Raw genomic sequence first — 23,548 nt, forward strand, 5'->3', positions numbered from 1 at the left:
AGTCTTTTCAGTAAGTGTTATATGTCTGAGGTGTGTGCGAGGTTTGATCTCGGCCAAGTCCAGTATCTGAAAAAGTAACGACCGAAGTTTGAACCGAGCTGCTAAGAAGACAAAGTCAAATATTCCATCGCAGCTGCGTTTGTCAAAAGAAGTTATAATAAGTGAGTGTAATCTGTCGGCGGGAGTTGTAGCGTTCATTGAGTAATGTTCAGACTGAAGTTGGGGAAGCTTCATGTTGAAGTTCCGAATTCTTTGTTGCCTCAAATCTCGGGCATCAATCGGCTTTGTGTCGGCCACTACTTTGTGATATCTAACAGGCTCATGTCCCGCATTGTTTACAATCAAGCAATTGATAAATAAAATATCATTTCTAGAATACAGAATAAAATAAAGATACATCAGTGCGTATGTAGGGTATCATATGTTCGTCGAAATCAGACCACCGCCCGTAAACGCCCCAAACTGTACATAACCCAATAACAATAATACAGCCAAAAACAAGAGTGAGAAAGAGGGACAGCATAAGTCATCATCAGGTCACGCTAAGATGTAGCTGCCACAGCTGTCTTTGGTGTAGTGGCTACATTCGCAGGACGGTTAACGGGTGTTGCCTGAGGATTGGCCTGTTTCTTTGACACATCTCCTGCAGCAGAAGAGTCCTGTAGAGTAGACGACGCTGTGGCAGTAGCAGTACCCATAGTCGGACTCTCAGTCTGAAAGAGTCCATTTGTTTCTCCGTTCGTCGCCGGTCCGGTAGAGAATAGACCTCCTCCGCGAGCGCCGCCGAGGACGTTTGACAACATTTCCTTCATACGCACGTAATGATACTTCTTGCGTGTTGGTATCAGCGTATGAACAGCTAGTGGTGTCGGATGTGACCGCGAAATAGCAGCCATGACGGCATCGCGCTCTTCGTCCGAGTCAACAGGACCGTTGTTCTCAAAATCATCTTGTAGAGGAGCATTGGCATCAATCGCAGCTTCTATAATCAAGTTAGTACCAATACGCAAATTTAAGGTACAAAAAGAGAGCCTGACTTTGTTGACGAGCTTGATTCTTCTTCTGATAAGCTTGCAAAAGCATATCATACGGTAGTGAACGACCAGGAACCGCACGCTTCGCACCCATAGAATGGCTCTTGCAAGTAAGCGATCTCGCACACATCGACCCATTCGGCAACAGAACACCACATTGCTTCTCAACATCCACCGGACCCTTGGGTTTAGGTACTTTTGGTTTAGGCTCTTCCTTCTTTTTCTTCTTTTTCGGTTCTTTACCATCCTTCTCATCTTCGCCATCTGCCGCTTTGCGTTTCTTGCCTTTCTTCGGTCCATCGTCTGCCATTCCCTTTACCGCGCCCTTTTTAGCGGTCTTTTGCCCCTTGATTCCGTCGTCATCTTTATCGTCATCTTCACCGTCCTTACTATCGGCGATCTTGGCTTGATTTTTTGCATCACGAGCCTCTTTCTTTTTACGCGCTTTCTCCTGTTTAGCCTTTAAGCATTCTCGGATGTGTTCCACAGCGGTGGTTTTTAGTTGTGGTCTTTTGCAATGTTTGCAAATCACGGTCTCGAGTTCTTCTTCTCGTGGTTTTCCAGATGGGAAGGCTGCGATCGTTTTGGCGTCCATTTGCGGAAGGACGGGGGAGCCACCGGGCGATCCTGAAGCGTCGACATCCTCTATACAATAGTACACCAAGTAATTAATACTGCAGCCCAGAAGATCGAGACAGAGCGCGAGATGCTCACCTTGCGGTTCAGACTTATTCCCTGTCTTGGCGCCCTTCCCAGCCTGCTTCTTCAACTTGATTTTGCCAGGTTTGGTATCTTTCTCTGAGAACTTGTACCCTGACGCGTCCACAAAATTGATACTCGCTATACACTCGCAATAAAAAAAATATTAGCATGACCAAACTTCCTCGAGCCGGAGACAGCACATATTCAAAACGCACCCTGACCCGCTGCCATAGTCTTTAGAGTGGAGAGAAGAGATAAGGGGAGCGTAAAGAAGAGATCTAGCACCAGTGCATGAGTCTCCTGAGACTGTTGCAAGATTCTGGGCTAGAATGAGGTCAAATAAAGAGAAAAGTAATGATCGTCGGTTGATGGCTTGCTTGATACTCGGGAAAGCGGAGTTGCTTAATCCATCAATGCATCATTTATATCTGTGGGGGTTGGTCACGTGATGCTATTATGGACAGTAAGTTAAGCGCTGATTGAAGTAAGCATATTGGTCTTTTGTCTATAAAGAATAATGTACAAGTCATAATAGTACAGATTATCGATATCGTGCAAAGCAGAGACTGCTGTTTGTCCCTCCAAATCCAAAACTGTTTGTCAAGGCTATGTCTACCTTCCGTTCCTGTGCTTCGTTGGCAGCATAGTTGCAGTCGAATTCAGCTGTTCTGGTCCCTAGATTGATGGTAGGTGGCATAATACTCTATCAGAAGTAAGCTGTGAGCTGCGTCGTGTCTAAACAAGCCAATGATATAGAATTATACCTCGTGAATAGCCAGGACGGAAAAAATGGCTTCAATAGCCCCAGCTCCTCCTAATAAATGTCCAATAGCACCTTTGGTGCTGCTCACATTAATATCAGCAGCTTTCTGTTTCCCCTGTCCTCCTGTAGTGTCCAGTAGCAAAGCCTTGACAGCAGCATTTTCAGCCGCGTCACCCACAACAGTCGATGTTGCATGGGCGTTAACATAATCGACAGCTGAAGGGGGAATCTTGGCATGCTTGAGAGCTCTTCTCATCGCTGATAATGCACCGGCACCGTTTTCTTTTGGCGCGGTGATATGAAATGCATCTCCTGATGTGCCGTATCCTTTGAACTCAGCGTAGATGCGGGCGCCTCGTGCTTTGGCATGTTCCAGTTCCTAGAATTTGTCAGCAAACACCCAATACCCAATACCCAATGTTGCAGCGCCGAATTGGCACTAGGAAGTGCGAAATTTACTTCGAGAATCATAACAGCAGCACCTTCACCAACAACAAACCCCTGCCGATCCGCATCAAAAGGCCGAGATGCTTTGGTAGGATTTTCATTAAAATCCGTCGCCAGGCTTCTTGCTCGCGCAAAACCGCCTAATGCCAAAGGATGAATGCAAGACTCTGCGCCACCTGTGACCATGACATCTGCATCGCCAAAGGCGATAAACCGAGCGGCATCTCCGATGGAGTGTGCTCCGGTAGTACATGCAGTCGTTGCAGCATGATTCGGTCCCTAGTTGTTTCTTAGAGTCGAAGATAGGAGTAAAAATTGGACTAGGATGAATCTCACCATCAAGCCGTACTTCATCGAAATTTGCCCAGCACCAAGATTGATGAGTAACTTTGGGACAAATAGAGGAGAAACCTTTTTGTATCCCTAGCCGAAAGATCAATTCATGTTCGTACGTGATCATGTGGAGTGGACCTCACATTATTCTCAAACGCTACAACGGTATCATAAATTTGGTCGAAATTGCCAATACCAGATCCCAAGCATACTCCCTACAAAAATCAGCATCCCAGTCGAATTACCAGGATAGATAAATATACTGTAGCTTCACGCTGCTCATCAGACGTAGGTCGCCACGCAGCATCCTCCAGAGCTTCTTCAGTAGCAGCCACGGCAAATTGTGCAAAAGTAGCCATTCTTCGCTCTTCCTTTGAAATAATTAGCATCCAAGTCTCTCTCAGAAGATCAAATGAATACGTACATCACGATTCAACCATTCCGAGACCGTCCAACCTCCTTCCTTGCGATTCCCTAACGGTACAACCGCAGCAATCTGGGCTGGGATCTCGGAGAACCGGGGATGACGGTCTGCAACATTGACGATACCGCAATGGCCGTCGAGGAGACGAGACCAAGTACGACGGATGCCTTTGACGAGTTAGATACATAACATAGAAATAATTTAGAAGACTGACGACATACCAACGCCAAGCGGTGTAACCGCTCCCAGACCAGTCACGACCACCCTCCGCATGGCATTATGCAATTACGAGCCAGGCAACCAAGCAAGACTGTTGTAGACTGAAGATGATTGTAAACTGTCTATACAAAATACCTGATCTGGCTAGCCTGCAGAACCGCTTACTCTTTCTTTTTCGGGTAGGTCGCTAGCAGGTCGGTAAGATCGGTCCGTTAAACAAGTCTGACAGCTAACAGTAACAAATCTTATAGGACGATTCAACCAGAGAACAAAATTTGGCTGTGGAGGCGGACTGTTAATCCATCAACCAAAAGATGGAGTTGAAGAAAGTTGATCAAGAAAGGAAAGTCTGCACGACAGAACACATTACGCTATACTGTATCGGGTCTAGTGTATAGAGATATGGGTAGATAAGCACGTGATAAGATAGATATCGAGTGGGGCGATGGCATCCGAAAAAGGAAAGTCGATGCTATACCAACTGGCACGACTCGATCGATTTCTCCATTTTTCTGTGAAATAGAGTGGCACCAAAGTATGCCATAATGTTAATTATCATATAAGACTGCCTCCCTTTTTTTTTTCTTTTTGTCAATTGAGATTCCTCTTTCCGGACTGTCGGCAAAATGGCTATCTCTATCAAAAACGTCATTGTACTCGGCCTATTGGCCCTGTGTGCCGGAGTCCATGCTCACTCTGACCATCATCACAATGAAGATGAGGAAATAATCCTGACACAAAGTAAAAAGGAGGAACTTTTACTGAAATGGGAGCAAGAAGTATGGTCTTTTCTACCTTTTCACTATCACGATTACTGATTTGATTGGAAACAGTGGGGATTTTCTGGTGTTTCGACATTTGCGCATATGAAAACAGTCAAATGTCTCATTGAGCCGGATGAGAGGTACGATATTGCTGTTATTGGGGCACCATTCGATACTGCTGTTAGCTATCGACCAGGTGAGTCGACACCCAACTATATATCTATCTTATATTCCAACCTACTTACGATATAAGGCGCACGATTTGGTCCTCGCGCAATCCGCGCAGCCAGTGGCCGCCAGCTCCCAGGAACAAGCTACAACGCCCGCGCAGCCATAAACCCCTACAAATCATGGGCCACAATCCTCGACTGCGGCGACATCCCCATCACGCCCTTTGACAACGCACTAGCCGAACGACAAATGTATGAAGCCTTTTTAGAGTTGGGAACCCGTCCTGCAAAGACCACTTCCGCTCCCAACGATAAGGGGATTGGAGCTGGAAAACCGAAATTAGTCACATTGGGAGGTGACCATAGCATCGCCCTACCGGCACTAAGGGCTCTGTATCAGATATATCAAAAACCTATCACAGTACTACATTTTGATGCGCATCTAGATACCTGGAATCCCGTCCGATATGCCTCGTACTGGCTCTCGGAGCAATCCCGGTTTAATCATGGAAGTTTCTTCCACATCGCCAGTACCGAAGGTCTGATTTCGAATACCACCTCTGCGCACGCAGGTCTCAGGACAAGACTAACCGGTATCGATGACGGGGATTACACCAACCCCGGTCCCGAACAAGGATTCATGCGTATCCATGCCGATGATATCGACGACATCGGCACCAGCGGCATAATCGACTCAATCATAAACCGTATCGGCCTCGACCCCGATCAACCCGTCTATCTATCCGTAGATATCGACGTGCTCGATCCCGGCACTGCCCCTGGAACAGGAACCCCCGAACCCGGTGGCTGGACAACGCGCGAAATGATCCGTATCCTGCGCGGAATCGAAAAATTGAATCTCGTGGGCGCCGATATTGTGGAGGTTAGTCCTAGTTATGATAATGTTGGGGAGACGACTGCGTTGGCAGCGGCGCAGGTTGTGTTTGAGATTATTACGAGTATGGTTAAGGCTGGGTCAGGGAGGGATTTGGGGGGGTGGTATGGGAAGAAGGATGGGGAGGTTTTTGAGGGGGGGAAGGGGAAGGATGAGTTATAGGCAGTGGTGATATGAAGGTATGATGTGATGAATGATGAGTGTGTTGCTTCCAAGGTTTTAGTAGATATAAGTTAAGAATTAAGATATATATTTATATATATGTATATATATGCAAGTTATGCATAGGCGGAGTATCAAATAATTCAGTGAAAACTGTGACACGAAGCTGCTGAGAGGAACAATAATCAAAAAGACTGTCCTACCTAGGTATATCATGCATATGGACATCATTTGATAGAAGAGAGACAAGTTTGAAATTTCATAGATTTGATAGCTAGCTATTCGGAAGGAATTTGGAACCATGTTATATACGTAGAGCCATGATCACGCTATAAGAAAGCGTAACAATTTCTTCTATCAAAAGGGTGTCTCACCGGAACCTGCGCCAGACTAGACGAAGATCAACAGATAGAACAAAACACAACGCTTGAGATGGAAGCCATAAGTACGCAGAGAGAGAAATGGAATTGGATCTGTTTCTTTAGTTTCTGATTGACTCTGGCTGTGAGGGTTCACTGATATCGAAGAGTAAAATAATAATATTGGAATAGAGCAAGCAGATAGAGCGAGAAAAAAAAAGGAAATGGAATCGGGGAAATTGAGTGGTAATAAAGCGAGAGAACAAACAAAAATAATCCGGACGCCACATGATATCAAATCTGGTTAAAAAACGTATCATTCAGACCACTTGAAGCTTCAATTGCGTTGGAGAAGAAGAGGGTGAAAGTTGTGTTTGTGCTTGGGGGTTGGTTTCAAAGGTGTGTTCTGATCTTGCAGTTTCTTTCTGTCGGTTTGAATTTTTCTGGTTTATAGAACGACGCATTTGGATCTTTTCTTTGGGGCGGGTTCGAGAGCAGCGACAATAGCCTGGACATGTCAGTAAATACTATCCATACATATGTTTCCATGTTGCAGCGATAGCTGCAACTTTGAAGACAGAACAAACCTCATCAAAAACATCCTTCAACTTATACTGCGTCAGAGCCGAACATTCCACATACTTGACCGCACCCAATTCCTTAGCCATCCGATCCCCATCTTCCTTGCGCACAGGCTGCATCTTCTGTTTAGCCAATTTCTCGCGCACGGCAGGATCATCTCGCAAATCCGTCTGGGTGCCGACAATCAGGCACGGAACACCGGGACAGTGGTGATGGACTTCGGGAAACCATTTCTCTCGCACGTTCTCGAATGAGGCGGGGGAAGTGACGGAGAAGCAGACGAGAAAAACATCGGTTTGAGGGTAGGAGAGGGGCCGGAGACGGTCGTAATCTTCTTGTCCAGCGGTATCAAAGAGGCCGAGGGTATAGGGCTCGTCGCCGATCCTTTTGTGAACCGTTAGAATTGTTAAATCTTCATCAGTTTTATCGAGGGCACGTACATGACCGTCACAGCATAATTATCGAAAACAGTCGGAACGTATTCCGACGGAAACTTATTTGTCGTATACGAAATCAATAAGCAAGTCTTTCCGACCGCACCGTCACCGACAACGACACATCTAACGACTGTCAGTATAGACAGTAATTATAGAAAGGAAATTAGAGGTTCCGCGCCACAGCTCGTGATATGACGAGCGCGTTGCCAGCCTGATCAAACGGAATGAACGTACTTAATTGTAGCCACAACCATATTGCTCTTCCTTTTTTTTTTAATCCTTCTGCTTTATTGGATTCAGTATGCGGGGACGGTAGAGGGGGCGGTTGGGTTGTAAGTCGGTCGTAAAGGAGAATAAATGGGAATTGAACCGGTCGATCAACCCCGAGGGTGGCAGTTGTAGCTATCGACTGCAGTGTTGACGGAGAGAATAAGATAAGGATTAAGAGTAATAATTAGAATAAAGAGAAAGGACAAGATTGATAGATAGACAGTGGCAGGAGCAGCAGACAAGAAGCGTGATTGATGGTTGGAGAGTCGTGTCAGAGAGTGTCAGAGAACGGAGATAGACAAGGAGTAGTCAGTTTGTTGTTAGTTAGTCACTCAGTTTCATGTGGGGGTTCTCCCTCACCACGACTCACGGTTTAAGGTTGATACTGCGATACTACAGATAAATAGATGTTCTGTTTATTATATTAGATTTATTATTTGTACAGTTTCTATCCTTCCTCGACATCCAAGTGAAGCTGCAACAAGCTACCTTGGCGGTGAGTAGGACTCCATCCGACCCGTACCTCAACAGCTGTTACAGTATGCACTATCTAACTAGAATCCTTCGCCTTACTACGTAGTAACAATTCTACTCAATACTAATCAACACAAAATCCACAAACTTCGAAGAAAACAGAATCTAGAAACACAAACAGAAAATACAATTAAACCAGGAGAACAAAACAAAGAGTGGAGAATCAATGAGTCGAGAACTTCTCTACTGAGTTTATTCGTGGCTAATTGTTTGAGTCTTAGGTCTTAATCGATGACCCCTTATCATTTCTCTGGAGGAGTATTGTTTTGTATTCGGACGATATTTACTCTCATTACCACTGGTTACAAGTGGGTAATTTATGTATTTTCATGTATTATCATGTATTATCATGTTATATCTCGTACCGTCTTTACGACTTCGAAAAGATACATGAATCATGTTAACTGTTTTCTCTTCTATCATCTCTATAAATTGTAAGTGTAACAATATCTCCTTCCTGTTATATACTGCTGGTTCTGTACAAACCATAGAACCTTCATCACTCATAAATCATAATCATCCTAATTATCAATACCATCATAGTCTGTCGCCATCCTCCAGGGATGCCCGAGCAGGAGTCTCATTCAAATGTGCATGCGACGAGCGTCTACGCTTTCTCGTCGGACCCATCTATTCTCATCAGTATATACAACCCTGAAAGAAAATATATTCAGATAGAAAATACCTTATCCAGTTGATAGTCCCTCATCGTCAAACTCAACGGCACAATCGGTAACGCCGCTAAAATAGCCAGACACAACAAATTGTTCATCGTCTCCTGATATGCACGGTTAATCGCTATCCGCGTCTCCGAGCCCATGGGATAGGATAACGCGATAGTCAATTTACCAAAAATCTCTTCGACTTGGTCTTGACTTTCGGCTGGAAGATATTGTCGTAATCGTTTCGGTATTTGATGGGTCCAGACTGCGCCCGAAATCGCCGCTCCAACGGCGCCTCCCATCTCGAGTGCTGTCAGGAATATAGCGGTTGCACCTGCGACTTCTTGGTGTTGGGCTGATGCCTGTACACCGAGTTGTACGGGGACGTTGACCAGACCTCCCCCAGTGCCGACTAGTATCTGAGTACCCAGAATCTGAAGAAACGAACTACCTTCCTGCCGGTAAAGTAACATAGCCACCAGACCTAGAATATACACAATCGTTCCCGCGGTGACAAAAATGCGGTACCGGCGAGTATATTTAATCAGAATGGAAACCACGAACGCCGCAATCGTGGAGGTGAATGAGAATGTCTGCGTAACCCGTCCCGCCACGGCAATGTCGTAATTCTGAACGACTTGCAAGTAAGAGTAAAAATAAGGTTGAACGGAAAAATAAAAGGCCATGAAGTAGAAAACGCCAATGCGCAGCCAGCCAGCGCAGTCCGTTCGGTCAGTAGATGTAGTGAAAGTAACGGTTTTGGAGCGAGCTGTCGCGATGATTCCCAGGCAGGAAACAGAACAAGACAGATACATCCCAGCACTAGCACGATGATAATGCTATTGTCGTGCCACCCATTTTTAGAGTTGGCTGCCAAAGTAAGCGGAATCAGCAGTAACGAAACGGCAGCAGTAAGAAGAATCAATCCAAACATATCCAGTTCATACCATACCGATCGCAAAGACTGATATAGAGTGCGCTTGCGATGCTTCTTTTTGATGAGCCGCAATCTCTTGGCTTTCCGTTGGTTGAAAAGTAAGGATAGCGCAAGCGGGAGAAATGTTGCCGGCAGTATAATCGCCCACATCCCATAACCCCAGCGCCACGATGAATGACGAAGGACTGCATCTGCGATGGTAGGACCAATCCAAACTGTGACCAAAAACGGAAACTCAGGCAAAAGGGCGAAGAGCGCTCGATTTAAAAGATCGCTACTATCGGCGATGAATACTTGTTGAAGAATTTGCAGACCGGTCGATCCAGCAGAATAGAATATCTGGGCGGAAGCATATGTCTGCACATTGTTTGACGCGGCCATTTGAATATATCCAAGAATGTAGATGATGATGCTAACGCAGAATGCTTCGAACCGGCCGAACACATCCGCCACTTTTGCCATGGGTGGTTTGATTACAGCTTCAGTCGTAAGTATTTGACTGAAACGAGAGGTAGAAGACAGGCCTACCGTTGACAACATTCTGTACAACCAGCACCGTCGAAATCAAAGAATGCTTGCTAAACGAGCTCGTAGCGTATACGGCAAGCGAAGCCACCGTCTGACCTTCGAGTGACGTGCAGAACGCCATGAGAAATATCCTACAGAACCATCAGTCAGTACCCCATTTCGAATAACGTCCAAACACCTACCCCAAATATGCAATCATCAACGACTTCTGTGTCCACGTCAAACTAATAGCCTCAATCTTCCTCACTCCATCCTGCACATCACTTGCCGTGCTCCCCTCATCCTCGGTCCCAATATCATTATCCGGCTCGTACACTGAATGAGGATACAGCAGCCGGTCTTCCTCTTGGTCGCCCATCGAAGTATCGGTACTTATAGTTCCATAAGATATGACATTCGAAGTGGTTTCCAATAAGGTCATACCGACTACCAGTTGAGTGCATTCGATGCAACTTAGTAGTACGCAGTACCTTTTTTTTTTTTTTCTCTTTTTCTGTTGTTGTTATGTGCCTGGGTTTTATGTACAGTCCATGCGAGTTATGTTTTGGGAGTTGGTAATGTTCGGTTGGACGGTAACGGGTGTAAGGAGACTGAAACGGAAACCGGCGATAGAAACGTACGAACGTATGTCTGCGATACTGTTCACATAAGAGGGTGAATGAGCAAATCACCCGGACAGAGAAGAGCAGGTATATCTATACGATGGGTAAACAAAGTCGAGAGTCGACCGGCTCAGGTAAGCCGACTTAATCCGGAGGCAAGAGCGGCTAAAGCGTTCGGACGGGGAACAGAGTAGTATTTGCTAGTGAGTAGTCTGTGAATAGTGGAGTGGACATGTCCAGTTGAGATACAAGTCGACGAATGGAATATACAGTTGGTAATTAAAGAGAAAGGACGAGGGAGGAGGTCAGCGAGTTAAGCTCCGAGGTGAAGTTTGGTGGGGGCTGACATACGATATAATCTGATCAGATAAGATCTGGATGTTACACGCCGACTGACTCGACAAGACTCGGTATGTTACTCCGTACATGGGTTGTTTCTCTATTTCTTTTGACTAAATCTGTGCGGGTGTAAAGTAGAGAATAAAACCCAACAAGCTAAGTCTGCTGTGATATTGATACCTATATACTTCGGCCACCTGCGATAGACATGGTGGACACTGGAATGTATCGAACACGTTGAGCTTGGAATGATGCTCGATCCACATTAATTGACACACACTTTTCAGTGGGTTTCCACCACCAAATGGCGAAAATCCACCACCAAATCATCCGTTGTCGCAGAAGAAGGCCTGGCAGCATACGAGCCCACCCAACACTCGGCCGTCTCTTCCTGCTCAAATGCCCACGTGACTTCTCGCAACGGGACACGTGAGATGCCCTCGACCAGATACACCCACAGCGTATTATCCTCCTCCCTCACCAGCTCAATCGTCACAGCCTGTCCGCCAGACGGTACCGGCACCAGACTCCAATCAGCCCATCGGTCCTTGGCCACGACGCTGATGTGCGGTTTGCTGTTTGTGAACTCGATTCCGCACTTGATCCATTGGCGTTGCTCGTCGGTTTTGCCGTTGTTGATTACGATGATCAGCCCGCCTTGGTCGTAGAGGACCTTCCATTCCGCGACGATCGAGACTCGCACCCGCTTGAATGATTTTAGTGGTATGGTTTTGTATAATATAGGAGCATTGAATCGGTGCGTTGCCGGTGGTTTGGCCCAGACGTCCGTGGAAGGAGACGCTTTGATTGAGTAGTTGATCGGGAGATCTTTTGCGTCGGGAACACTCTGGGAAGAGTTGATAAACTTGTAGTCGGACATTGTCGTAGGTATAAACTGACTCGATATTTACAAGGTGAAAGGGTAATGTGGTCAAAAGGAGGGATAATTCCTGGGAAATACGAGGATGCCTCCAGGCGGGGTTATTCCTGGGCGTCCATCTGATGTAATCTCTTAACTCTTCATTTCTTCGACTCGACCCGCAGACCTCGTATCATCTCTCTTCTTTTGTCATGGTTTGTCTAAATGGTAGCTGTGGATATATTGATATTAGTGGGATTGCACTGCCACTACCACTTGCGATAGACTTCAAGGCGGATTTACTACATTACAGCCGCTCAGATTACCTAACCGGTTGACTTAAATCGTATCAGTAATCTCGGCAAAGAAAATGGATTTGATTTATATCTGCCAGACACAAGTACATTACTGTTCTATGTGTTTGCTTTCTTGGGCATTCCAGGTAAAGTCATGATGCCGCGATTTCGAGATCATTTGGGCAAAGCAAAGCCGAGCATGCAGAATACACCAGTACTTCCAGTTCCTGATGAGAAATGGTCTCCAGTCGCAAGCAGCAAAGATGCCCTGCAACAGGTCCTTGAAGACATGTATTGGGAGGGCGTCTGGGATGAGCTATAGAACATCATCCGCACTTTGGCTATATGGCAACAGCCAGAGTTTGCTGATGTCTCAGTGCCAGACGAAGACGACGACTTTGTTCATGGATTCGACGCGTTTGTGGATCAGGTTAGCCAACCGGCGAGAGAGCATGCGATTAGATATAGTATGCACAAGATCCGTGAATGGCTGTAAAAGCCATCTAAACCAGGTATCAGACCAGGCACGCTCTGCGAAAAAGGAGCATACTCCTACCAAACCGTCAACATACATATCTTCCCTACAGGAAGCTGCAGTGGACCAAAAGGCCGAGTACACCGGCTCAAAGATCAAATCCTCTATTCGGCAGACCATCAGGGGTATGCGCTGGCCATATCTTACTTTACATGGCTACTAAACAGAACATAGATATGCCGACTTTTACCGGGATAGAAAAACGAGCACAGATGTTGCTACAGGCAGCGGGTATTTGGCCTGGCTGTGACAATTATGGCCGATGAAAGCTAATTGTGATGATTCAGGATTCCTTGACATTGAAAAACTGATAGAAAGTCAGCCAACAAACAAGAAAGAAAGGAGACCGGTCGTTCCTCAGTGTATGTGTACGATCCAAGTAGATGGCCTGCTGTAGCTAACTTGACTTAGTGGAATTTTCTCCAGACAGGCCACTTGACTTCTATCCCATGCATTGCGCCAACGCTCAATGCAACACCATCATCACTGGAAGCATGTTTACATCCGACAACCCCAAGGAGGCCCGTGTAATCTGTGAAGATTGCTACCTTCATTTCTTCTACGGGAGGGAATCATACGTCAAAAAAATATAAACACTGCATCCTCGCCAAAGCTATCACACCTGAACAAAGTCAGAAGATGTGTCCTTGTCAACGGGTTCCTCATTTTGATAAAGACAACAAACCCCTACCACTATTTCCGGTTGACCGAAATGCTCCACATGACAGGTATAGACTGGCCACAAACGGGGTAACTTGCAAACTCTGGACCCTCGACGATCGCGTTGCCATTGCAAAGTATAACGCACTTCGAACAGCAGCAGGGCTTAAAGAAACCAAGAAGGGAATAAAACCGACTTCTGCTGTTCATACAATGATCATGCTCGACAACACCCAGCCCCAGGGAAATTCGGTTTTTGAGATTTTCAGAAAATCGTCAAAGGCTGGACATGAGCGTTCCGAGCAGGTGGTACCCCCCTTGACGAGCTTGACTAACGTCGTCACCAACCCGAAAGCGGACCCGGATGTTCCAATGTTCTTTAAAGAATACGTTGATGAGAATCCTTTTGCAAATGTCCATATGAAACTCCGTGTTGGACCGCTGATTATCGAAAATGGTATATCCGAGGGTGCTCTTGTCACTTTGAGGGAGGCTCCCGTCTTTCATCAGCGTCTGAGTCTCTCTGACAAGGGAAAGCAAGGTCTTATTGTGATAGGCTCCGAAAAACAAAAAGTATGGAAACATATTCAACCAGTCCAACGTTTGACGAACTACAAAGCGGTCATGAAACAAGTTGTCGGCGCCCCTTTCAGCGGTCTCTTGCTAGAAGACGATGAGCGTGCAATGATTGGCGATGTTATTTATGCGAGTCAATCACTATCTGGGACAGGGACAGATCTCAAAGACCCACTTGAACGACTACTAAAGAATCTTATGAGAATTATAGGCACTCGCGTGAAGATATACCTCAGCAGTATAGCAGAACGACTTTTGAGTCCAACCACGCGCCTCTCATGGAATTCCATGCACAACAATTGCCAACAATTTTGCAACTCGCTCATCGACCACAACATCTTCCGGCCTTTGATCAGCGACTTGGTCGAACCTCTCTACCTCATGAGCTTCCTCTGCCCTGACGAGGGCTATATGCGGCCGATAGTTCACAAGTTCAGCGTCCCATCTGGACTGACACAGGATTACATTTCGCAATTCTACTTTGGTCGTTCCGATAAGGAAGCCGACATTATCGATACATACCAGGAATATTGGTACGATTGGGGCGCCTTCGGAGGGCCCATATACAAATATCAAAATATTTTCCCTGGGACTGCACCGAGGCTTATGGTCGATATCCGACACGTTGCGGTAATTGTAATCTGTCCAAACACGTCTGGGCATTTCCGTTTGATTCCTGGTCTATGGTATCGCATCACCTTACTCGCGATCAACACATGTACGCGCCATCTTCTCTTTCCGAGCTCAAAGTTTCCACAGAGCCTACCCCTCAATCCTGGATGCGCAATCGACTCAACGTTTTAAGTGCATCAACAAGTCTTTACCGCGGCGCAGTGGCCATGGCCATAACAGCCATATTCCGTTCTGCAACAGCTTGGCTATCACCATCCTCAAAACTAGGAACAGAACTGTCCTCTCGAGATCCATATCTAGCACGCGTCAAGATAGGCGGAATCCACCGTGCTCAACCTTTCGGTCATCTCCTCTTCGATGCTAAGAAACAAACTACATTTTTCCAGGCGGAATGGGCATCGAGACCGTTTTATCAACAAGTTGAGGCTTATGAATCTGCGCGAGAAGAGTGTATCAAACTTTCTGATGTTCCAGGACTGAATGTACCTCCTCCTCCATCAAAAGCAGAGAATAAATCCGGCTCTCCCTCTCAACGCAACGAACAAGTGGCAAATACAGTAGACATCAACGAAATTTACGCAGATGCAGCACTCACAAGCCGTAATGCCACAAGTTGGAGTGCGGGTTGTGCAGTGGAGTGCGGATCGAGTTGTGCCTCTGGATGTGGGAATAGTAGTTGTGGAGGTGCCGCGGGAAGTAGTACTTACCCTGGTACGAGTGATACGACCCATGGAGGGAGTAGTAGTGGTGCTGGTAGCTATGGGGATAGGAGTGCTGGTCATGGGAGTATTAATACTAGTAGTTGTGGGAGTAGTTGTGGGAGTAGTTGTGGGAGTAGTAGTGGAGGAGGAAGTAGTAGTGGAGGGGGCAGCAGTTGTGGAGGAGGGGATGGGTGTGGGAGCAACTGACATGGAACTGTTATAGATCTATTAGTATGAATTCTAACGTTCATCCAGTTGAGATAGAAAAGTCGTGCGAAGATCATAGCCAGGGACGTTGATGCCGAAATTATAAATTAGGGCTAATATAGCCCTAACCCTAACAAGATATAGTGGAAAAGGCCTTGAAGTTCGTCTCGTGGCTGTGCAGATGTCATCAAGTAACAACATAACTTGGCAGTGGGTTGATACGAATAATACTTCATAAATATTCTCTCGAGCACATTTCATCTTCTTAACACGTAGACTTTTTTTGGACAATACTATCCACCGAGAAGGTAATCCTAGTGTCTACTACAATGTCGCTTCTCGTCCCTTCCACAACACGTAAACTTCACCAAGCCGCTGAACAAGAAATAAAACAGCTAAAATCCTGGCAAACCAGCCAACCTCTTGACGATTGTTGGAATTTGCTAGAAGCAGGAGATACAAAAGACAGCGCTGGACAGCAACCACTAATCCCGGCGCCCAGTTTATTCAAATCTTTAACCATTCCAACAACAACCAGCATCAGTAAAGATGAGTATCCACTACCAACCCCCACCCAATGCGCAGTCCACCTAGAACTCCTCGAAGTATTTCTCGCCTTACGCTACAAAATCGTCAACTCAACAGCATTAGACACCACATTCGGCGTTAAGGGGAGCAGTACCAGAACCGTATGGAGAAAGATATTCGATATCGACCTGCGGAAATCAGTCTATAAAAAGGCGATAATACGTGATGATAGGTTTCAGGATTGGCGGAGGGAGAAGTGGGATTTTTATTTGAGGATTGCCGTGGAAAGGTTTGATATTTGGATTAAGGCTGTGGATAGGGTTGTTCAAGAGCAGAAGGAGGAAGGGGAAAAGGTTTCTTTGCCGTGTTTGCCTCCTTTGGGTATGTTATTATCTTCTATTTATTTTGATTGAGTGGTGGAGAAGGCTGATCGAAGCTCATTGATCAGATGTTCTCATGTTTTGGCATGCATTTCTGTTGAATCCGGACGATTTTGACACTTTTTGCAGCGATCACAAGTTGAGAATCATTCGCCATGTGGAATTCCCCTGGTCAGAAATTGTACGAGTTTTATTTCTCATTCTTTGCGAGAATCATACTGACAGACACAAGCACAAAGCGATCAATCCAAGGACATGGACCTACGAACTTCCCAGGTCATCACTCGAATGGACTAAACACGATTGCCAAATAGAGCCAGACCTATTCCAATACCTCATCGAGATTGGAGTAACACCATCCAGCCCCATTGCGCAAACACTGTCTCGATTCGGAGACCCTAAAGATCAACAAGTTGGGAGTCTATGGACAACCCTGAAACAGATGATCCTCGGCGAACGGGATAACCGATTCATGAAGAATCTACTTCAGATCCAAATGGGCATGCAGATCCCGGCTCGCTTGGCTTTGACTGAAAACGTCAAACGTCAGGCTTCATTCGTCGATAAGATGCATAGTCATCTCTGGATCTCTAGTCCTGCTATCAGCGGGACACTGCGTCGCGCAATCGATCGATATAGCAAGTTTCTCAAACTTTTCCAGCTGTATCCCGGTAAAATGCTCGTACCCACGCTGGATATTGATTTAATCTGGCATACACACCAGTGCTCTGCAGTTCTATACGAAGAATCCGTGCGAGCAATGACAGGACGGTATATTAATCACAACGACAAGATTGGGAAGAAAGAACTGGGTCATGGCGCAGATGAGACGCAGGATTTGTTTCGTACACGATTTGGGGAGGAGTACGAGGTCTGTTTGTGCTGGGATTGTGAGATGATTACTACTGCGTTGGAGAAGCTTGATGAGGACGGGGCTGATTTGTTGACTGGTGATGGGTTAGATATGTCCGATTTGGCGGAGAAGGTTGGGAGGTATCTTGCTTATTACCGGGCGAAGGAGTTGGATAGACGTGTTGATCTTAGAATCAACATATAATAGTGTTGATATATCTAAATGTACATCAATTTATGGCATGTCCTGAAACTATCCACGTACACATACTCCGGCAGGGAATAAACCCTAAGCCCTAACTACTTGCTGAAGTACCCTGACGAATTACCAGATACGTCCGTGAGATTTTCAAGATTTCCAATCCAATAATACATTAGACTTAAAACTACATGCACACCATGGACAATTACCTAAGTAGGGAAGTCACGCGTTCAGATCATATGCCAGAGCAAGCCATACATCCTAGGTAGATAACGAGGTGACATGACCTATAACCACAATACCATATGGAATCATGCAATTAGACATAAACTCCGTTCTTCACATCATTGACTCCCGAAAAAAAAGTGTCGGCTAGAATCAAAGAGCACTGACCGTACCTAAGTACCTACTAACTTAACCACCGACATATTAAACATAACATCCCAGGATATTCTTAGGCACATGCATATAACTCTCTGCTTTCATAAAATGATAGTCTCAATCACCAAATAAATTTTTAATATATTCAAACTAGGTATTTCGGTCGAATGTTCCGTGGCAAAAATAGGCCTGGGTCAGGCATCCGATACCCTGCCTAATCTAATCCCTGACATGAAAAATGCGGCGCAGGCGACTTACTACCCTAAACGTATGTTGGTTGCTAGGCAGATACATGAAGTTACATGGGGTCCAATCCATTCATATGTTTTATGCTCGAAGAGACCTTAAACATCGAGGTGTAGTGTAGGTATGCACGGTTTCTAATCCAGGAAAAGTGTGCCTGTTTATACTCCATGGATGCCTAGATTGTCGGTCTCTTTTTATATCATGGTATATATGAAAGGAGAGCCCGGAATCGTTTCTTTCTAGAGGGTGTGTACAATATCAATAGATGCATCTAGGTATACAAGTTGCATGCATCCCAACTTACTTAGGGTAATAACCGTTAGTAGCCGACGCGAATAGTATATTCCCCGCAAATTGCGATACTTCTCTACACCGTGTACCTAGTGGATTGTTGAAAAATGAAATCTCTTAGTACAAATCCTTCCTCTACGTTTTTCGATATCACGCGATTTCTCTCCAATTCGACCCTGCTCGATTCCGATAGTCCGCTTGACTGTCGACGATCCTGTGATGTACCACAATGACGTTCAACGTTGGACAGTGTTTATACCGAGATCTATGACTGGATAATTTTGGTCCATCCATGGATGATCATCTAGATATATTTAGGAACACCTGTGCCACATTTGCAGAACCCGTCAGTGATGTTCCATATAACAAGTAGATTACGCTAGGACGAACAGTTGACAGGGACTGATTTCAGTTTGCTTCAAGCGTTACTCATCACTGGACAGAATTATTTTGAAATCAGGTAGGTACGGAGTAGAACGAGTTGGTGTATGGAGTACATACGGGATACAGAATTAGGGTCATCTGCACTTAGTACTTGATAATGAGCCTTTTGTTTCTTTCTTTCAAGGATTGATACTTGATCTTGAAGATATGACAGCATTAACCTATCCAGGAAAGAGTTATGATTCAAACATGCTCAAAACTGGACGGAATGTTCTGTGTCCGCTTACTAGCTACACCTGGTCTGTGGCGAAACCGACGACCATCAGACTGAATCGTTTCGAAATAGATCTTGTTGCATTCCACGATTGAGTTTTATGATACGAATCTCCTGAAATGAAGTCAATAAATGAGGTTCAATGGAGATAATTCCATGGTTTATTCCCGCTTAGACCGAGAATTAGGGTTTCTGAAAATGTGGTCCGGGAGGGTGAGTATTTAAGCGGTCTCGAATCATGATTCATGAATGATAATGAGTATTAAAATTGATCTTATAGGCAGAAGCGATGTGACCGAGGACCTCCGGCTTGTAAATCTGAACATCCGGATTGACATGTGGGTTCTTCACCATGGGTTAGCCGCTTAGTCTCAGGTGTCATTCGTCTGTTCAGGACAACTCCATCTTGCGGAACATTGCTATCTCTCCGGTACACACTACCGTCCTCTGTAATAGTACGTACGTAGTAATGATATGACGCGTTAGTAGCACTGCTACTATGGAGTAGATCAGCCTGGATGCAGTGCTCGGTAAGCCCGGCAAAATCCAGCCAAGTCTGACATCGCTTGACTTGACTGGCTCGTGATTCATGTTTAGGTGCTTATGTTGTACAATTCTCGAGGACGAATATTCAGGGTTCATGGTGGTTGTACCGTTCTGAGGGTCGAAGCCTCAGAACAACCGCGGTCTGTTATTCAAATCATTTCATCTGTAAGTCTGGAACACCCTGGTCTGTGGACGAGTGTCACGATTGGGCTAAATCCCGTACGCCCTACACAAGCGCAGGCCGAACCACAAAAGGGTCTTTCTAGTGAATCCTCCAATTTTGTCCAGGACGGATTCGAGGTGCCACGAAGAATTTGAAAGGGCCATCTTCATCGATAATAGTCAATAGCTGGGATGATCGACGCATACAAAGCCTTCTTCGATAATATCTCGTCTCTAATATAGTTTGTCAGACTCGCGAGTCAAGTGCTTTGAACGGGAGAGCGGGTCATAGATTTGCAAGCCGAAGTCGATCGCATTGCCTCGTCCTGGCGTATCTTGGCCGATATTAGGTTCAAATTTTAAATTGAGGATTTCTCTCTCTTTGAGTCTGAGTCGTAAGACATGACTCCATTGGTCCAAGTCACCTGATCGTCTCATCATGCGGCGTGGCAACGGCTTGAACAAAAAAAAAAGCGGCTTTTCCATTGGAAATCAATGAAAACTCTCCGAGTCGAGCGGCTAGCGGCTGAACCATCGAGGAATATTCCAGGCAATCAGCGGCCAGGAAAGCAGGTTAATTGACAAAAGCCGAGGTCTATTGGACGAGAGGCAGTCTAATTTATGCGGAGGAATCACTGACTGACTTGTCTGATGATGGGTCAGCGACTCATGGAATGCCTCTTTCAGTCCATCTCCGTTGTCTAGCCAGCCGCTAGCCTCCGTAGCCTGGCCTGAGTAATCTCTTTCTTTCTCCTTTCTTTGTGTCTTGAGGCTTGATCAATCTCGTTCTTCATGGGCTATGGCTGCAAACCGAAGCGATAGTCTGCATCTCGGTATCCATTGTGGGCGTTTAAGGTTCATTGCTGAAAGAATATGAAGTTATGCCAATATCACAATTGTGACTCGAGCAGTTGAGAGTAGGTCGCACGTATGTACGTATTCTATACTTTGTAGGGTCTTTGTCGCTTTGTTTCTTTGAGGATGAAGAGATAATGTGAGGTTGAGATTGAGGTTACTCGGACTACGAGGGTGACTAATACAGTAGGACAAGAGGAAGGAGCGACGGGGAGAGAGAGAGACACGAGGAAGGAGCAGTCAGGTGCCCGAAAGGGAAAGAGCTCATCCTCGAAAATATCTCAACTTCATCTTTCATCCTTTCATCTATTTTCATCATCAACTCGACATTCTCATTTGCTACGCAGTACTAGTAATGAGCTATGTACAGCTCAAAGCACAGACACACGGCCACGCACGGAGTCTCCCGTCCTCATCTGCGACACACGCGATGATCAGACGATCGACCAACCCTTCTTCGATTTCCTCACGGTTGGTCGGCTTCTTTGTCGCCGGCGCTTGTCGAGAGCCCCTGATCACTCAGTGTGTAAACGGTCCTCCCCACATGGACCTGAGTAGCACAGAGTCATTTCGTATACCTGTCCAGGAGCTCCGTACGTACTCGGTGATACCACATGTTGCTTCATTTGCCGCACCAGAGCCTCAGCGATTCGACTTCTGCGGCATGCAAGCTGACAATTCACGACACTGCAACAAGTTCAACTTCATGAAATAAGAAAACAGATCCACTTTGCGGCCGTCGCTTGGACTGTTTATTGTGCAATACGGAAGAAGCTGAGGAATGATATGATTAATAATAGGCACGTACTACGTACCACTACGACCAACGTAGTATCCTCGTGTCCACTGCCCACATACAATTCGTCTGGTCTTCCTCTAGTGGGCTCTAGTCTCCGCTGCCAAACAAAAAGACATGAGTCCACTGTGCGACTAGGAACCGCGCTAATTGCTCACTAGAACATATCGAATTTGGAAGCGAGGCGGCGCAGGTCGTATCATTCATCACCATCATCGTCATTCTTCTGCCACCTTTCTCGAGTATTTTTGTGCCGAATTAAAGGGGGGCCATTTTATTTTTCCGCGGTTGGTGGACGAATAACAGACCGGCCAGTTCCGACACTCGCTTTGTCAGGGTCAAATCGAATATATCAAAATCCCACACTTATACCCTCCATTCCGACGAGATACATACGGCACAGCTGGCGATGCAACGATGTGCTGGCAGTTGACCGGAGGCTGTTACGCGGCAGAAGGGGGAAGGGGGATTATTCTCTTTTTGTGGTTGCATTGTGCTTCTCGCTGCTATTCGTCTAAAAATCCCAGCAGAACGGTAAGCTAAAATTGGTGCAACTTGGTGTTGTTCTGCGACCAATCCACCCGGCCTGTTGATGTTGGTCGTGCATGGGAGGACGTTTTTCTCGTCTGCTCATTCGACTCCCCTCATGTTCTCTACGTTACTCTCGCCCCTCAATGACGAAAAAAACCGGATGCGAAAAAGGCCTCAGTGATGGACGCATATTTTGGTTCATTCTTTTTGATTGCATTCGCCCTTGCACCCTCCCACTTGTTGCCATTTTCGTTTGTCTGTCGCTTCGGTGAAAGGAGAGACGGAGAAAAGATAACGGGCTCTCGGCTAACCGCTTCTATCACCCAGGTTGGTGTTTTCTTCCTCGTCCCCCCTGTCCGTCTTCCTTCTAGTACGTACGGAGTACGTACTCCGTTCCACGGCCAAATTAATCAGTCCCCCGACTTTTTGTTTTTCCTCTTTTTTTTTTTTATATTAATTGTACTCTTTGGTGCATTGCAGGTTTAATTTTGCGCGTCACAGACAATCCTTTTGCTAGCAAAACGGGGTAAAGCAAATCTAGCGTTGCTTTCACTCCACCCTGATGGATCCAGTTTGCTCGCAGATCTACGTATCAGGACGGGATCGGATGATTCTCACAATGCACGTTGGGTCCAGAATTTGACAGCGGCACCCTGGCATGAGCAGAGCCTTTTCCTTTAGTACGTAGTATGTACTGTTGAGTGCTGCGCCCAGTCATGCACGCCCTATCAGAGTCAGACCTAGTCCGATTTATAGGTTTAACTTTATGCAGATGTGAAAATGATGCGCCGCATTTAACATCGGGCTTCTTTCTTTGGCCGAGACACTGGTTTCCCTTCCTCCCTCCCTCCCCGCCACTCTCGACTACTCGATGAAGGGAATATTAGAGAGTCTTGTTCCATTATTCAGTCTGCCTTGTCCCGACTGACATGTTCACGTCTTTGTTTGAATGATTTCTCACTAGAATAAATATATTTTCCTTCCTCGTTCAGCAAATCACTTGAATCTATCTCCCCCGATCATAGCCATTGACGGTCGACTCATCATCCCCACCCTCAACCCCCAGGAAAGGGTCTTGCAAGGTAATTAAAAAAGACCCTTGTCCGGTCTTCTTGTCTTTGTTCAGTCAGACATGCATCAGAAGAGAGACTCTTAAATAGGAATATCTCCGTTTGGGACCGACTAGTGTTGCACTGCTCCAATTGGTTCTGTGAGGGACTCGACCATATATCCTTTCCGGCATAGTATAAGATACCAAGCATTACCCGACTCTGTTCTACGAATCTTGCACTGTTTCTTTGAACAACGATTTGTTATCGGTGGCCTTTGTGGTTTTTTCGTTTTTTTCTTCTGGCTGGAGTTGAGCTAGAAGCCCTAATCGATCATATATTCACATTTTTCCGCCACCACCCAGCGCATATCAGACAACACTTGTGTCCATTTCTGACCTGCAATTGAGAGCGACATTATCAAACACATATCCAGCAATC

At 45.8% G+C, this 23,548-nt stretch overlaps 7 protein-coding genes across 7 annotated transcripts, besides 3 other annotated features; 3 read left to right on the forward strand and 4 right to left on the reverse strand.

The window, feature by feature from the left end:
• Positions 1-542: 542 nt before the first annotated feature.
• Positions 543-3,976, reverse strand: TSTA_091820 (beta-ketoacyl synthase (Cem1), putative; the record flags this gene model as incomplete). Its single annotated transcript, XM_002478859.1, has 12 exons — positions 543-982; positions 1,038-1,661; positions 1,749-1,874; positions 1,952-2,060; positions 2,353-2,439; positions 2,501-2,878; positions 2,959-3,225; positions 3,283-3,369; positions 3,423-3,494; positions 3,543-3,650; positions 3,704-3,870; positions 3,925-3,976. 12 exons carry the CDS (start codon positions 3,974-3,976, stop codon positions 543-545), a joined length of 2,517 nt encoding a protein of 838 aa, XP_002478904.1.
• A 572-nt stretch (positions 3,977-4,548) lies between these two features.
• Positions 4,549-5,913, forward strand: TSTA_091830 (agmatinase, putative; the record flags this gene model as incomplete). Its single annotated transcript, XM_002478860.1, has 3 exons — positions 4,549-4,701; positions 4,756-4,882; positions 4,940-5,913. 3 exons carry the CDS (start codon positions 4,549-4,551, stop codon positions 5,911-5,913), a joined length of 1,254 nt encoding a protein of 417 aa, XP_002478905.1.
• An 83-nt stretch (positions 5,914-5,996) lies between these two features.
• Positions 5,997-6,024: a microsatellite.
• Positions 6,025-6,720: 696 nt separating this feature from the next.
• TSTA_091840 (Rho GTPase ModA, putative) lies at positions 6,721-7,588 on the reverse strand (the record flags this gene model as incomplete). Its single annotated transcript, XM_002478861.1, has 4 exons — positions 7,526-7,588; positions 7,295-7,414; positions 6,860-7,238; positions 6,721-6,780 (listed from the first exon to the last, which is right to left on the reverse strand). Exons 1-4 carry the CDS (start codon positions 7,543-7,545, stop codon positions 6,721-6,723), a joined length of 579 nt encoding a protein of 192 aa, XP_002478906.1. The 5' UTR covers positions 7,546-7,588.
• A 1,044-nt stretch (positions 7,589-8,632) lies between these two features.
• On the reverse strand, positions 8,633-10,643 carry TSTA_091850 (siderochrome-iron transporter MirC; the record flags this gene model as incomplete). Its single annotated transcript, XM_002478862.1, has 5 exons — positions 8,633-8,725; positions 8,781-9,526; positions 9,571-10,173; positions 10,223-10,353; positions 10,405-10,643. 5 exons carry the CDS (start codon positions 10,641-10,643, stop codon positions 8,633-8,635), a joined length of 1,812 nt encoding a protein of 603 aa, XP_002478907.1.
• Positions 10,644-11,446: 803 nt separating this feature from the next.
• Positions 11,447-12,043, reverse strand: TSTA_091860 (uncharacterized protein; the record flags this gene model as incomplete). The annotated part of the gene is made up of 1 exon (XM_002478863.1): positions 11,447-12,043. The coding sequence occupies one exon, from the start codon at positions 12,041-12,043 to the stop codon at positions 11,447-11,449; it is 597 nt and encodes a 198-aa protein (XP_002478908.1).
• A 432-nt stretch (positions 12,044-12,475) lies between these two features.
• TSTA_091870 (uncharacterized protein) lies at positions 12,476-15,630 on the forward strand (the record flags this gene model as incomplete). Its single annotated transcript, XM_002478864.1, has 8 exons — positions 12,476-12,532; positions 12,641-12,785; positions 12,838-12,978; positions 13,028-13,084; positions 13,141-13,215; positions 13,265-13,431; positions 13,493-14,807; positions 14,840-15,630. 8 exons carry the CDS (start codon positions 12,476-12,478, stop codon positions 15,628-15,630), a joined length of 2,748 nt encoding a protein of 915 aa, XP_002478909.1.
• Positions 15,460-15,602: a microsatellite.
• A 329-nt stretch (positions 15,631-15,959) lies between the features above and the next one.
• TSTA_091880 (uncharacterized protein) lies at positions 15,960-17,595 on the forward strand (the record flags this gene model as incomplete). The annotated part of the gene is made up of 4 exons (XM_002478865.1): positions 15,960-16,539; positions 16,607-16,709; positions 16,791-17,409; positions 17,434-17,595. 4 exons carry the CDS (start codon positions 15,960-15,962, stop codon positions 17,593-17,595), a joined length of 1,464 nt encoding a protein of 487 aa, XP_002478910.1.
• A 4,901-nt stretch (positions 17,596-22,496) lies between these two features.
• Positions 22,497-22,517: a sequence feature (AT_rich).
• The last annotated feature ends 1,031 nt before the right edge of the window (positions 22,518-23,548 follow it).

Source organism: Talaromyces stipitatus, genomic scaffold, assembly GCF_000003125.1.
Source record: "Talaromyces stipitatus ATCC 10500 scf_1105507295527 genomic scaffold, whole genome shotgun sequence".
Classification (NCBI taxonomy): domain Eukaryota; kingdom Fungi; phylum Ascomycota; class Eurotiomycetes; order Eurotiales; family Trichocomaceae; genus Talaromyces; species Talaromyces stipitatus.